The sequence below is a fragment of the Melanerpes formicivorus genome, unplaced genomic scaffold, assembly GCF_026170545.1.
Source record: "Melanerpes formicivorus ecotype bairdi unplaced genomic scaffold, bMelFor1.0.p_v2 SCAF_164, whole genome shotgun sequence".
NCBI lineage: Eukaryota > Metazoa > Chordata > Aves > Piciformes > Picidae > Melanerpes > Melanerpes formicivorus.
This window is the reverse complement of record NW_027142516.1, coordinates 221,461-235,034: the sequence shown is the minus strand read 5'-3', so window position 1 is coordinate 235,034 and position 13,574 is coordinate 221,461. Positions and strand designations below refer to the sequence as shown.

Sequence of the window (13,574 nt, the reverse complement as noted above, 5' to 3'; positions counted from 1 at the left end):
CAGGAGCTTTGGTTCTGGGGGCTGGTGCCGAGGCCATCAGGACCTGAATGGCAACACTGGGCCCTGCTGAGCCCCAGGCTGCAGCTAGCAAGGATGAAGATCTCCAGAGGTGCCCTGGCACATCCCAAGTCGACCACCCAAGGAAGGACTCCCCTGCTGCACTGCTGTGCTGTGGGGTTCTGATGCCAGCTCTGGGGCCAACTCTGCCCTCCCCTCCTGGATCTCAGCTGCCCTCCATGACTTTGCCTCCAGGTGGTGGAGGCCAGGACCGGATGTCTGCTGCCTTGGCACAGCTCCTGTTTGCTGTCCCTCTGCCTGCTGCCAGGAGTTGTGACCTGCCCTTGGCCCTGGCCCTGCTCTTCTCTCACCTCCCTGCTCCCCTGGAGCTGTAATAAAATCTCTCTGGCAGCGCAGTGTTGACTCATGGCTGTTCTTGGACCTTCCTTCTTCCCCTTTCCTTCCTCCTTCTCCTCAACACCTCAGAGTGTCTTGATCCACACTGCCTGAGTACCCCAATGTGGCCTCCTCTGGAGCAGGTGCGTTCTGAGCTCAGTGTCTACCAGCTGGTGGTGACAGTCCCCACAGGGTGCCTCTGAGCTCCCTCTGCCCTCCCTCCAGCTCCTGCAGGAAGGAGCAGCTGCTGTCAGGGGCTCTGAAGAAGTCCCCACTCTGGCTACCTGCTGCAGAGGTTGTGAAGCTTGAGGACAAGTAGGAGGAGCCAAGGAGGCAGCTCCTGCAGGCTGCCCTGGCACGGCCCCAGCTGGGAGATGCCTGGGACACTGATGGGAATCCATCCTGAGCCTTGGGCTCTTGGCTGTGGCTGAAGGATCAACTCCAAGCAAAGATTAATGTTGCAATGCAAGAAAGCTTTTATTGAAGGGGCAGGAGAGGAGGGGACAGGGCCAGGAGCAGTGCCCTGAGCTAGGGCAGCTCACAGGTCCTGGCATGGGGCAGAGCGAGGCTGGCATGGACTGAGCCACAGCAACAGGCAGGCAGCACAGGGCTGCGTGCTCAAGGGAAGAGAATCCTGAATGGATGGAGAGGAGGAGCAGGAGGAGTGCAGAGCTGGGCCTCAGGCAGGCACTGGGGAGAGCAGCTCCAGAGCCCAGCAGTGCCAGAGGCATTCCTGCAGAGGTGGGAGTCAGGAGGTGCCAGGAGCATCTCTGGAGCTCTCCTTCAGCTGTGACTGCATCCAGCGTGGAGCTTAGCAGATGCCACAGCCGCCTCGGCCCCAACCACCACAGCTGCCAGAGCCTCCATAGCTTCCATAGCAGCCATAGGCTCCAGAGCCTCCATAGCCTCCACAGCTGCCAGAGCCTCCATAGCCTCCATAGCCTCCAAAGCCTCCGTAGCCTCCGTAGCCCCCACGGCCTCCATAGCCCCCACGGCCTCCAAAGCCTCCCATCACAGGGGCTCCTGAGGAGCCCACCACGCTGGACTGGGGGAAGTTGCTGAGGATGGGCCCGGGGAAGGTGACCACCGTGGCCGGGGGCTGGATCACCACCGTGGAGTCAGGGCACTGCTGCACGCAGGGATGGTTGCAGGTGTCGGCCAGGGGGGTAGGGCTGCACACCCCACAGGGAGCACACAGGCTGGAGCAGGACATCTTGGCCTTCAGGAAGGAGAGCTGCAAGACAAGGCACAGCTGTGCTCACTGCAGGGCCCCAGCCCAAAGCCCTCCTGCCCCTCTGCCCTGGCAGCCTGCAGCCCAGGACCTGCTCTGCAGCCGCTCAGGAGCCTGCAGCACAATCCCCTGGGAGCACAGCTGCAATGCTGCTTCCCAGCCCTCACTCCCCTCATGCTCCCTGCTGCTTCCTGGCCCACAGCAGGCAGCAACAACTACCCAAAGCTGCCCAAGCACTGGAGTCCAGTGCAACACTCAGGACCCTGGAGCTCCACACTGCCATTTGCAGCCCTGCCAGAGCTCTCACGCAGCAGCATCACATCCCAGCCTTGTGCTGGGAGAGGCAGAGGAGAGCCAAAGAGCCCTGCAGAAAGCCTGTGCTGGGCAAGGCAAGCTGGTACCTGGGTGCTGAGGAGAGTGGAGTGGAGGAAGGTGGATGGAGGCTGTGGGGACCTCAGCCCTTTTATACCATCCCAGAGCCCTGGAGCCAAGGGCTGCTTGTAAAAATGCAGCTGCTGGCACAGCCAAGCAGAGAAGCTTCATGACACTGGGCTGAGACATTTATGTGCTTGCTCCTGCAGCACTGCTCTGCACTCCTGAGCTGGAGAGGGGACGCGGAGGGAGGGACAGGAGGTGACACAGCAGCAGGACAGAGCAGGGGCTGCTGGAGCTGAGCTGGCAGCACCCAGCCGCCTCGGGGTGCCCCTAATCCTCCCTCTGCTCATGAGCAGGGCTCCTGGGCCTCTTGCAGAAGATCTCTGGGCCCAAGCAGGTCACCTCAGCAGCATCCCAGCTGCAGGCCATGAGGCAACAGTGCCCTGGGAGGTCCTCTGCCCACAGACATGAGACTGTGAGAGTAGACAGTATCCTGCTCGGTCTACTGCCCTTCGGCTCTTCCATGCACATCCCCTCCCTTAGAGCTCTCCCATGCTCCATCCATGCCTATGCCATTCCCACATCCATGTCATTCCCATCTCTATGCCCAGTGTGTCTCTGCCAGCCCCCTGTGTCTTTGCAGTCCCTAAGGACTTTCCTCCTTGTGTGCCCAACCTGACAGTGCCATTGTGCTGCAGTGCCTCAGAGCAGGCAGCTGGCAGAGATGACTGGGGAGCTCAAGGCCATGAGAGGTGAATCTGGTGATGGCACTAAGGGTGGCATTGGTGGCATTTGGAAGCCACTCTGAGTGTGTGGAATGGCTTCTGACTCAGCTTGGCCTCATACTGCCTCAGTTTACCAGCTTGTAAAAGAGAGACAAAGAGAGGTGTGCTGGGCAGGGGCTTGCCCCAGATCCCAGGCCCAGAGTGACTCAGCTGAAAATTAGCTTTGCCCAGGCTGCCAGCAGGCTGCTCCAGCACAAACCCCTCCTCCATTATAAAGGGGAGCTAAGGGAGCCAGGTCAGAAGGAAGCAGGGAGAGGAGAGGGGGAAGAGGCAGCTTGTGCTGTCCCCTTCTCAAGGCCAGATGCAGGCATTCTGGGAAGGAAATGACAAACACCAAAATGTCCTGTCCAGCCCTGCACGCTCTGCACCTCCTGGAGGTCCTCATTTTCACAATTCTTAAAGGCACCCATCTCCAACCCTGCCATTCCAGCCTTTATATCCTTCCAGAGTTCCTGTGCCAAACACAGCCTCAAACAAGAAACATTCAGTAAGGTCCAAGCAGGAGATCATTCTTCACCTCTCAGGATCAGGAAAGAGGTGTTCCTCTGCCCAGAGGAGATGAAATAGGACTTCGCAGGGGATGAGAGTGCTGAGCAGCAGCCATCCGGATTGGAGCCTGAGGCCAAGCGGTCCCCACCAACTATAACGACCAGCTCCACAAGGAAAAGAAGCGTTATAGTTGTTGGGGACTCACTCCTGGGGGGTACTGAGGGACCCATATGTTGTCCGGTCCCATCCCGCAGGGAGGTCTGCTCCCTACCCAGGGCGTGGGTTAGGGACACCGCATGGAGACTCCCTAAATTATACAGCCCTCTGACTATTACCCAGAAGAAATCTTGAGCCCAGCCAGCTCAGAGCAGTTCCCCTCAATGTTTCCACCTTAAGTCACACTTGGCCTCATGCCCAGCACCAAGCAGCATCCAACAATGGACAGCAAGAAGCAGTCCCTGGCCATCCTCACTCAGAGGGAGGTCCCTCTGTGCAGCACAGCACATTGCTCACTGCAGATTCTCTGGAACTCCACACCTGGGTCACTCCCAGTCAGGACCATTCCCAAGTGGTGTTTCCAGCTCTGGGGCATCCGAGTCAAGCAGTTGAGTCTTGTGACTTTTCCAGCCCCCCAGGGAGAAGCAACCTGTGGCCTCCTTTGCATTCTCACCTTCTAAGGCATGCAGGAGCCAAGAGGTCTCTGTCAGAGCCAGGCTCCATCTCTTCAACCTGCCAGGACCCAGTTCCAGAGAGTGCAGCAGGTCCAGCAGTGCCTTCCCTCCCTCTGCCTGGAGGCAGGGCCCCTTGGCAGCTGTGGTCTTTCCTAGGCACAGGCAGCCCTGCTGATGGCACGGGAGGAGGTGCAACTGGCTGAGCAGGGTCAGGAGGGGGAGCTGGAGGAGCAGGAGATGTCTGCAGGGCAGGAGGTGGCTGTGTGGCACAGGAGTGGCTGCAGGACAGCACAAGGAGGTGGCTGTGGGAGAGGAACAGGAGGTGGCTGCAGGCCAGAGGTTGGTTGTGGGGTACAGAGGTGGCTGCAGGACAGGAGAAGGAAGTGGCTTGGGGAGATTTCTGCAGGGCAGGAGGTGTCTGCAGGGCAGGAGGTGTCTGAAGCGCCACCTGCTGGCTGAGGCCCAGCACCATCGCGTCCCTGCCACACACACTAGAGCCTCCCCTGCTCATCACAGGGAAATCAGAGAGCCACAAACAGCCCATGGTAAGCAGGGGCTTGGAAGTGGCCAAGGTTCAGGGATGCTCCTCACGTGCCCCAGCAGGGCCCCAGCCCCCAGGGCTTTTGGGAGGGACTGGAGAAGGTGGACCTGGAGCTGCCCAGCTGCAATGCCTCTGTTTGGCAGCTTGTAAAAGAGAGCTAATGAGAGGTGTGCAGGGCACGGGTGGGCAGAGCCCTGTGCTTGGGGCTGGGTAGCATCAGCAGAGGGGGGATTAGGGCAGATCAAGGCTGTGGGGGTGACACCAGATCAGCTGCAGCAGCCTCGTGCCTGGCATGCCCTGCTGTGTCACGGCGCGTCCCTCCTGGCCTTCCTTCCCCAGCACCATTATCATGGCAGTGCCACCGGTGCAGAGGGTGGGCCTGGCTCATTTGGGTCATTACCTACTAGAGGTGGTGCCACCACCCCTTGGTCGCTGCCCCAGGCACTCTGGGACGTGTATAAAAGAGCTGAGGGCTCCACAGCCTCCATCCAGCTTCCTCCGCTCGACTCTCCTCATCTCCTGGGTAAGTCCAGCTCCTGGAAGCCTCCTGGAGACCTGTCCCTGCCTTGTCCAGCCTCCCCTCACCCCTGCTCCCTTTTCCAGGTCTCTTGCCTGCCTGAAAGATGTCCTGCTCCAGCCTGTGTTCTCCCTGTGGGGTGGCCGCCCCGGCCCCCCTGGCTGACACCTGCAACCAGCCCTGCGTGCGGCAGTGCCCTGACTCCAACGTGGTGATCCAGCCCCCTGCCTCTGTTGTCACCTTCCCTGGGCCTATCCTTAGCAACTTCCCCCAGTCCAGCTTTGTTGGCTCCTCAGGAGCCCCTGTGATGGGAGGCTTTGGAGGCCGTGGGGGCTATGGAGGCTACGGAAGCTGGGGTGGCTATGGAGGCTTTGGAGGCTATGGAGGCTATGGAGGCTTTGGGGGCTGGGGTGGCTATGGAGGCCTTGGAGGCTATGGAGGCTTTGGGGGCTGGGGTGGCTATGGAGGCCTTGGCGGCTGGGGTGGCTATGGAGGCCTTGGGGGCTACGGATGCTACGGAGGCCTTGGGGGCTGGGGTGGTTACGGAGGCCTTGGGGGCTGGGGAGGCTATGGAGGCTTTGGGGGCTATGGGGGCTTTGGGGGCTGGGGCCGTGGCTCTCGGTACTTCGGAGGCAGCTGTGGGTCCTGCTGAGCCCCAGCCTGGATCCGGCCACAGATGAAGGAGAGCTCCAGAAAACCCCTGGCAGGTTCCCACTCAGCCCTGAGGAAAGGACCTGCTGCTGTCTGTGCTGGGCTCTGGAGTCTGGCTGCCTCCTTCCTGCTTTCTGCCCAGCTCTGCCTTTCCCCTGCTCTGCCTCATCATCCCTGCAGGAGCCTTGGCCCACTGCTGCGGAGGGTCCCTGCTGGCTGCCTGCTCCTGCAGCACAGCTCATGCTGGCTGCCTGCCTACTGCCAGGGGTCCTGAGCTGCCCTTGGCCACAGCTCTGCTCTTCTCTAAGCTTCGTCCTGTCCTGGCACTGCAATAAAATCTCTCTTGCATCACAACATTGGCTCCTGGTTGTGCTCCATGCTTCCCTTCTACCCCTACAGCCCAGACCTGTGAACAACACAGAGTCTTTGCCTCTGGAGCAGGTCCTGAGGAGGGCAAGGAAGGTAGGGAAGGGTCTGGAGAAGAGGGCTTGGGAGGGAGCTGAGGGAGCTGCGGGTGTTGAGGCTGGAGAAGAGGAGGCTGAGGGGAGAGCTCCTGGCTCTCTACGGCTCCCTGCAAGGAAGCTGGAGGCAGGTGGGGTTCAGTTCCTTGTCCCAAGCAAGAAGCACCAGGAGAAGAGGCAGCTGGGCACAGCTGTGGCCCCAGGCTGCTGCTAAAGGACACCGGAAAGCCGCTCGCTAGGGCATCCTGGCGGTGCTGCTGCACCGTCCCAGCCCACAGGCCGCGCAGGCTCGGCAGCAAACGTCCGCAAGGAGTTTCCGAGACTGCTGGGAGAGCTGAAATGATGTCGAGGCGCGGGGACGGGGCCGGGGCGGGGACGGGGCGGGGGCCGGGGCGGGGCCGGGCTGGGGCCTGGCCGGGGCCTGGGCGGGGCCGGGGCGGGGGCAGGGCCGGATCTGCCTTAGCGGGCGTCCAACGGCTGAGGCTGGGGGTGTCACAGGGCTGAGGAGAGATCTCGCTGCGGGGTGTCCTGGGCTGCCCTGCTGCGCTGCAGGTTCCAAGAAGGTGCTAGGGCCGGGCTTGGGAGGATGAATACAAACCTCTGAGCCTTATGGATTGTATCTGCGTCTCAAACAAATGCAGTAAGAAAAGGACTGCTGCTCTTGCCCACTTCTCATTAACCTGTGATTATCTTGGAAATGCAGGCAAATTCGGACTGAAGAGAAGGAGGCTCTTCCATTTCAGTCCCCCAGCTCACACCCCCTGCCATGGTCACCCTCCCTGGGGCCATCCTCAGCTGCATCCCCCACTCCAGCGACTTTGGCTCTACAGGAGCCCAGGGGTATGGTATGCCTCTGGTGGTACTTTTGGTGGCTACAAAGGCTTTGGGGGCAGGGTGGCCTCTGGAGGCTTTTAGGGCTGGGGGGTCTCTGGAGGATTCAGGAGCTTTGGTTCTGGGGGCTGGTGCCGAGGCCACCAGGACCTGAATGGCAACACTGGGCCCTGCTGAGCCCCAGGCTGCAGCTAGCAAGGATGAAGATCTCCAGAGGTGCCCTGGCACATCCCAAGTCGACCACCCAAGGAAGGACTCCCCTGCTGCACTGCTCTGCTGCAGGGCTCTGATGCCGGCTCTGGGGCCAACTCTGCCCTCCCCTCCTGGATCTCAGCTGCCCTCCAAGACTTTGCCTCCAGGTGGTGGAGGCCAGGACTGGATGCCTGCTGCCTTGGCACAGCTCCTGTTTGTTGTCCCTCTGCCTGCTGCCAGGAGTTGTGACCTGCCCTTGGCCCTGGCCCTGCTCTTCTCTCACCTCCCTGCTCCCCTGGAGCTGTAATAAAATCTCTCTGGCAGCGCAGTGTTGACTCATGGCTGTTCTTGGACCTTCCTTCTTCTCCTTTCCTTCCTTATCCTCCTTCAACACCTCAGAGTGTCTTGATCTACATTGCCTGAGTGCCCCAGGGTGGCCTCCTCTGGAGTAGGTGTGTTCTGAGCTCAGTGTGTTCAAGCTGGCAGTGACAGTCCTCAGTGGGTGCCTCTGAGCTCCCTCTGCCCTCCCTCCAGCTCCTGCAGGAAGGAGCAGCTGCTGTCAGGGGCTCTGAAGAAGTCCCCACTCAGGCTACCTGCTGCTGAGGTTGTGAAGCTTGAGGGCAAGCAGGAGGAGCCAAGGAGGCAGCTCCTGCAGGCTGCCCAGGCAAGGCCCCAGCTGGGAGCTACCTGGGACACTGATGGGAATCCATCCTGAGCCTTGGACTCTTGCCTGTGGCTGAAGGATCAACTCCAAGCAAAGATCAATGTTGCAATGCAAGAAAGCTTTTATTGAAGGGGCAGGGGAGGAGGGGGCAGGGCCAGGAGCAGTGCCCTGAGCTAGGGCAGCTCACAGCTCCTGACATGGGGCAGAGCGAGGCTGGCATGGGCTGAGCCACAGCAACAGGCAGGCAGCACAGGGCTGCGTGCTCAAGGGAAGGGAATCCTGAATGGATGGAGAGGAGGAGCAGGAGGAGTGCAGAGCTGGGCCTCAGGCAGGCACTGGGGAGAGCAGCTCCAGAGCCCAGCAGTGCCAGAGGCATTCCTGCAGAGGTGGGAGTCAGGAGGTGCCAGGAGCATCTCTGGAGCTCTCCTTCAGCTGTGACTGCATCCAGCGTGGAGCTTAGCAGATGCCACAGCCGCCTCGGCCCCAACCACCACAGCTGCCAGAGCCTCCATAACTCCCATAGCAGCCATAGGCTCCAGAGCCTCCATAGCCTCCACAGCTGCCAGAGCCTCCGTAGCCTCCATAGCCTCCAAAGCCTCCGTAGCCTCCGTAGCCCCCACGGCCTCCATAGCCCCCACGGCCTCCAAAGCCTCCCATCACAGGGGCTCCTGAGGAGCCCACCACGCTGGACTGGGGGAAGTTGCTGAGGATGGGCCCGGGGAAGGTGACCACCGTGGCCGGGGGCTGGATCACCACCGTGGAGTCAGGGCACTGCTGCACGCAGGGATGGTTGCAGGTGTCGGCCAGGGGGGTAGGGCTGCACACCCCACAGGGAGCACACAGGCTGGAGCAGGACATCTTGGCCTTCAGGAAGGAGAGCTGCAAGACAAGGCACAGCTCTGCTCACTGCAGGGCCCCAGCCCAAAGCCCTCCTGGCCCTCTGCCCTGGCAGCCTGCAGCCCAGGACCTGCTCTGCAGCCGCTCAGGAGCCTGCAGCACAATCCCCTGGGAGCACAGATGCAATGCTGCTTCCCAGCCCTCACTCCCCTCATGCTCCCTGCTGCTTCCTGGCCCACAGCAGGCAGCAACAACTACCCCAAGCTGCCCAAGCACTGGAGTCCAGTGCAACACTCAGGACCCTGGAGCTCCACACTGCCATTTGCAGCCCTGCCAGAGCTCTCAGGCAGCAGCATCACATCCCAGCCTTGTGCTGGGAGAGGCAGAGGAGAGCCAAAGAGCCCTGCAGAAAGCCTGTGCTGGGCAAGGCAAGCTGGTACCTGGGTGCTGAGGAGAGTGGAGTGGAGGAAGGTGGATGGAGGCTGTGGGGACCTCAGCCCTTTTATACCATCCCAGAGCCCTGGAGCCAAGGGCTGCTTGTAAAAATGCAGCTGCTGGCGTAGCCAAGCAGAGAAGCTTCATGACACTGGGCTGAGACATTTATGTGCTTGCTCCTGCAGCACTGCTCTGCACTCCTGAGCTGGAGAGGGGACGCGGAGGGAGGGACAGGAGGTGACACAGCAGCAGGACAGAGCAGGGGCTGCTGGAGCTGAGCTGGCAGCACCCAGCCGCCTCGGGGTGCCCCTAATCCTCCCTCTGCTCATGAGCAGGGCTCCTGGGCCTCTTGCAGAAGATCTCTGGGCCCAAGCAGGTCACCTCAGCAGCATCCCAGCTTCAGGCCATGAGGCAACAGTGCCCTGGGAGGTCCTCTGCCCACAGACATGAGACTGTGAGAGTAGACAGTATCCTGCTCGGTCTACTGCCCTTCGGCTCTTCCATGCACATCCCCTCCCTTAGAGCTCTCCCATGCTCCATCCATGCCTATGCCATTCCCACATCCATGTCATTCCCATCTCCATGCCCAGTGTGTCTCTGCCAGCCCCCTGTGTCTTTGCAGTCCCTAAGGACTTTCCTCCTTGTGTGCCCAACCTGACAGTGCCATTGTGCTGCAGTGCCTCAGAGCAGGCAGCTGGCAGAGATGACTGGGGAGCTCAAGGCCATGAGAGGTGAATCTGGTGATGGCACTAAGGGTGGCATTGGTGGCATTTGGAAGCCACTCTGAGTGTGTGGAATGGCTTCTGACTCAGCTTGGCCTCATACTGCCTCAGTTTACCAGCTTGTAAAAGAGAGACAAAGAGAGGTGTGCTGGGCAGGGGCTTGCCCCAGATCCCAGGCCCAGAGTGACTCAGCTGAAAATTACCTTTGCCCAGGCTGCCAGCAGGCTGCTCCAGCCCAAACCCCTCCTCCATTATAAAGGGGAGCTAAGGGAGACAGATCAGAAGGAAGCAGGGAGAGGAGAGGGGGAAGAGGCAGCTTGTGCTGTCCCCTTCTCAAGGCCAGATGCAGGCATTCTGGGAAGGAAATGACAAACATCACAATGTCCTGTCCAGCCCTGCACGCTCTGCACCTCCTGGAGGTCCTCATTTTCACAATTCTTAAAGGCACCCATCTCCAACCCTGCCATTCCAGCCTTTATTTCCTTCCAGAGTTCCTGTGCCAAACACAGCCTCAAACAAGAAACATTCAGTAAGGTCCAAGCAGGAGATCATTCTTCACCTCTCAGGATCAGGAAAGAGGTCTTCCTCTGCCCAGAGGAGATGAAATAGGACTTCGCAGGGGATGAGAGTGCTGAGGAGCAGCCATCCAGATTGGAGCCTGAGGCCAAGCGGTCCCCACCAACTATAACGACCAGCTCCACAAGGAAAAGAAGCGCTATAGTTCATGGGGACTCACTCCTGGGGGGTACTGAGGGACCCATATGTTGTCCGGTCCCATCCCGCAGGGAGGTCTGCTCCCTACCCGGGGCGTGGGTTAGGGACACCGCATGGAGACTCCCTAAATTATACAGCCCTCTGACTATTACCCAGAAGAAATCTTGAGCCCAGCCAGCTCAGAGCAGTTCCCCTCAGCGTTTCCAGCTTAAGTCACACTTGGCTTCATGCCCAGCACCAAGCAGCATCCAACAATGGACAGCAAGGAGCAGTCCCTGGCCATCCTCACTCAGAGTGAGGTCCCTCTGTGCAGCACAGCACATTGCTCACTGCAGATTCTCTGGAACTCCACACCTGGGTCACTCCCAGTCAGGACCATTCCCAAGTGGTGTTTCCAGCTCTGGGGCATGCGAGTCAAGCAGTTGAGTCTTGTGACTTTTCCAGCCCCCCAGGGAGAAGCAACCTGTGGCCTCCTTTGCATTCTCAGCTTCCAAGGTGTGCGGGAGCCAACAGGCCTCTGTCACAGCCAGGCTCCATCTCTTCAACCTGCCAGGACCCAGTTCCAGAGAGTGCAGCAGGTCCAGCAGTGCCTTCCCTCCCTCTGCCTGGAGGCAGGGCCCCTTGGCAGCTGTGGTCTTTCCTAGGCACAGGCAGCCCTGCTGATGGCACGGCAGGAGGTGCAACTGGCTGAGCAGGGTCAGGAGGAGGAGCAGGAGATGTCTGCAGGGCAGGAGGTGGCTGTGGGGCACAGGAGTGACTGCAGGACAGCACAAGGAGGTGGCTGTGGGAGAGGAACAGGAGGTGGCTGCAGGCCAGAGGTTGGTTGTGGGGTACAGAGGTGGCTGCAGGACAGGAGAAGGAAGTGGCTTAGGGAGATGTCTGCAGGGCAGGAGGTGTCTGCAGGGCAGGAGGTGTCTGAAGCGCCACCTGCTGGCTGAGACCCAGCACCATCGCGTCTCTGCCCCACACAGTAGAGCCTCCCCTGCTCATCACAGGGAAATCAGTCAGAGAGCCACAAACAGCCCATGGTAAGCAGGGCCTTGGAAGTGGCCAAGGTTCAGGGATGCTCCTCACGTGCCCCAGCAGGGCCCCAGTCCCCAGGGCTTTTGGGAGGGACTGGAGAAGGTGGACCTGGAGCTGCCCAGCTGCAATGCCTCTGTTTGGCAGCTTGTAAAAGAGAGCTAATGAGAGGTGTGCAGGGCACGGGTGGGCAGAACCCTGTGCTTGGGGCTGGGTAGCATCAGCAGAAGGGGGATTAGGGCAGATCAAGGCTGTGGGGGTGACACCAGATCAGCTGCAGCAGCTTTGTGCCTGGCATGCCCTGGTGCGTCACGGCGCGTCCCTCCTGGCCTTCCTTCCCCAGCACCATTATCATGGCAGTGCCCCTGGTGCAGAGGGTGGGCCTGGCTCATTTGGGTCATTACCTACTAGAGGTGGTGCCACCACCCCTTGGCCGCTGCCCCAGGCACTCTGGGACCTGTATAAAAGAGCTGAGGGCTCCACAGCCTCCATCCAGCTTCCTCTGCTCGACTCTCCTCATCTCCTCGGTAAGTCCAGCTCCTGGAAGCCTCTTGGGGACCAGTCCCTGCCTTGTCCAGCCTCCCCTCACCCCTGCTCCATTTTCCAGGTCTCTTGCCTGCCTGAAAGATGTCCTGCTCCAGCCTGTGTTCTCCCTGTGGGGTGGCCGCCCCGGCCCCCCTGGCTGACACCTGCAACCAGCCCTGCGTGCGGCAGTGCCCTGACTCCAACGTCGTGATCCAGCCCCCTGCCTCTGTGGTCACCTTCCCTGGGCCTATCCTTAGCAACTTCCCCCAGTCCAGCTTTGTTGGCTCCTCAGGAGCCCCTGTGATGGGAGGCTTTGGAGGCCGTGGGGGCTATGGAGGCTATGGAAGCTGGGGTGGCTATGGAGGCTTTGGAGGCTATGGAGGCTATGGAGGCTTTGGGGGCTGGGGTGGCTATGGAGGCCTTGGCGGCTGGGGTGGCTATGGAGGCCTTGGGGGCTACGGATGCTACGGAGGCCTTGGGGGCTGGGGTGGTTACGGAGGCCTTGGAGGCTTTGGAGGCTATGGAGGCTTTGGGGGCTGTGGGGGCTATGGGGGCTGGGGTGGCTATGGGGGCTGGGGCCGTGGCTCTCGGTACTTCGGAGGCAGCTGTGGGTCCTGCTGAGCCCCAGCCTGGATCCGGCCAGAGATGAAGGAGAGCTCCAGAAAACCCCTGGCAGGTTCCCACTCAGCCCTGAGGAAAGGACCTGCTGCTGTCTGCGCTGGGCTCTGGAGCCTGGCTGCCTCCTTCCTGCTTTCTGCTCAGCTCTGCCTTTCCCCTGCTCTGCCTCAGCATCCCTGCAGGAGCCTTGGCCCACTGCTGCGGAGGGTCCCTGCTGGCTGCCTGTTCCTGCAGCACAGCTCCTGCTGGCTGCCTGCCTACTGCCAGGGGTCCTGAGCTGCCCTTGGCCACAGCTCTGCTCTTCTCTAAGCTTCGTCCTGTCCTGGCACTGCAATAAAATTTCTCTTGCATCACAACATTGGCTCCTGGTTGTGCTTGATGCTTCCCTTCTACCCCTACAGCCCAGCCCTGGGGACAACGCAGACACTTGGCCTCTGGAGCAGGTCCTGAGGAGGGCAAGGAAGGTGGGGAAGGGTCTGGAGAAGATGGCTGGGGAGGGAGCTGAGGGTCTTGAGGCTGGAAAAGAGGAGGCTGAGGGGAGATCTCCTGGCTCTCTACAGCTCCCTGCAAGGAAGCTGGAGGCAGGTGGGGTTCAGTTCCTTGGCCCAAGCAAGAAGCACCAGGAGAAGAGGCTGCTGGGCACAGCTGTGGCCCCAGGCTGCTGCTACAGGACACCCGAAAGCCGCTCGCTAGGGCATCCTGGCGGTGCTGCTGCACCGTCCCCGCCCACAGGCCGCGCAGGCTCCGCAGCAAACGTCCGCAAGGAGTTTCCGAGACTGCTGGAAGAGCTGAAATGCTGCCGCGGGGAGGGGGCGGGGCCGGGGCGGGGCCGGGGCGGGGCCTGGCCGGGGCCTGGCCGGGGCCGGGGCGGGGGCAGGGCCGGGTCTGCCTTAGCGGGAGTC

General features: G+C 60.9%; 4 protein-coding genes across 4 annotated transcripts; 2 read left to right on the top strand and 2 right to left on the bottom strand.

The window, feature by feature from the left end:
- Positions 1-845: 845 nt before the first annotated feature.
- LOC137457217 (claw keratin-like) lies at positions 846-2,122 on the bottom strand. Its single transcript, XM_068169046.1, has 2 exons — positions 2,026-2,122; positions 846-1,627 (listed from the first exon to the last, which is right to left on the bottom strand). The coding sequence occupies exon 2, from the start codon at positions 1,604-1,606 to the stop codon at positions 1,205-1,207; it is 402 nt and encodes a 133-aa protein (XP_068025147.1). The 5' UTR covers positions 1,607-1,627; positions 2,026-2,122; the 3' UTR covers positions 846-1,204.
- A 2,785-nt stretch (positions 2,123-4,907) lies between these two features.
- Positions 4,908-6,007, top strand: LOC137457258 (claw keratin-like). Its single transcript, XM_068169092.1, has 2 exons — positions 4,908-5,008; positions 5,089-6,007. Exon 2 carries the CDS (start codon positions 5,109-5,111, stop codon positions 5,652-5,654), a length of 546 nt encoding a protein of 181 aa, XP_068025193.1. The 5' UTR covers positions 4,908-5,008; positions 5,089-5,108; the 3' UTR covers positions 5,655-6,007.
- Positions 6,008-7,904: 1,897 nt separating this feature from the next.
- LOC137457212 (claw keratin-like) lies at positions 7,905-9,175 on the bottom strand. The gene is made up of 2 exons (XM_068169041.1): positions 9,079-9,175; positions 7,905-8,680 (listed from the first exon to the last, which is right to left on the bottom strand). The coding sequence occupies exon 2, from the start codon at positions 8,657-8,659 to the stop codon at positions 8,258-8,260; it is 402 nt and encodes a 133-aa protein (XP_068025142.1). The 5' UTR covers positions 8,660-8,680; positions 9,079-9,175; the 3' UTR covers positions 7,905-8,257.
- A 2,785-nt stretch (positions 9,176-11,960) lies between these two features.
- On the top strand, positions 11,961-13,028 carry LOC137457175 (claw keratin-like). The gene is made up of 2 exons (XM_068168996.1): positions 11,961-12,056; positions 12,137-13,028. Exon 2 carries the CDS (start codon positions 12,157-12,159, stop codon positions 12,673-12,675), a length of 519 nt encoding a protein of 172 aa, XP_068025097.1. The 5' UTR covers positions 11,961-12,056; positions 12,137-12,156; the 3' UTR covers positions 12,676-13,028.
- The last annotated feature ends 546 nt before the right edge of the window (positions 13,029-13,574 follow it).

Coding starts and splice junctions, on each gene's coding strand:
- LOC137457217 (XM_068169046.1), bottom strand. CDS start 1,606: ATGTCCTGCTCCAGCCTGTGTGCTCCCTGTGGGGTGTGCAGCCCTACC.
- LOC137457258 (XM_068169092.1), top strand. CDS start 5,109: ATGTCCTGCTCCAGCCTGTGTTCTCCCTGTGGGGTGGCCGCCCCGGCC.
- LOC137457212 (XM_068169041.1), bottom strand. CDS start 8,659: ATGTCCTGCTCCAGCCTGTGTGCTCCCTGTGGGGTGTGCAGCCCTACC.
- LOC137457175 (XM_068168996.1), top strand. CDS start 12,157: ATGTCCTGCTCCAGCCTGTGTTCTCCCTGTGGGGTGGCCGCCCCGGCC.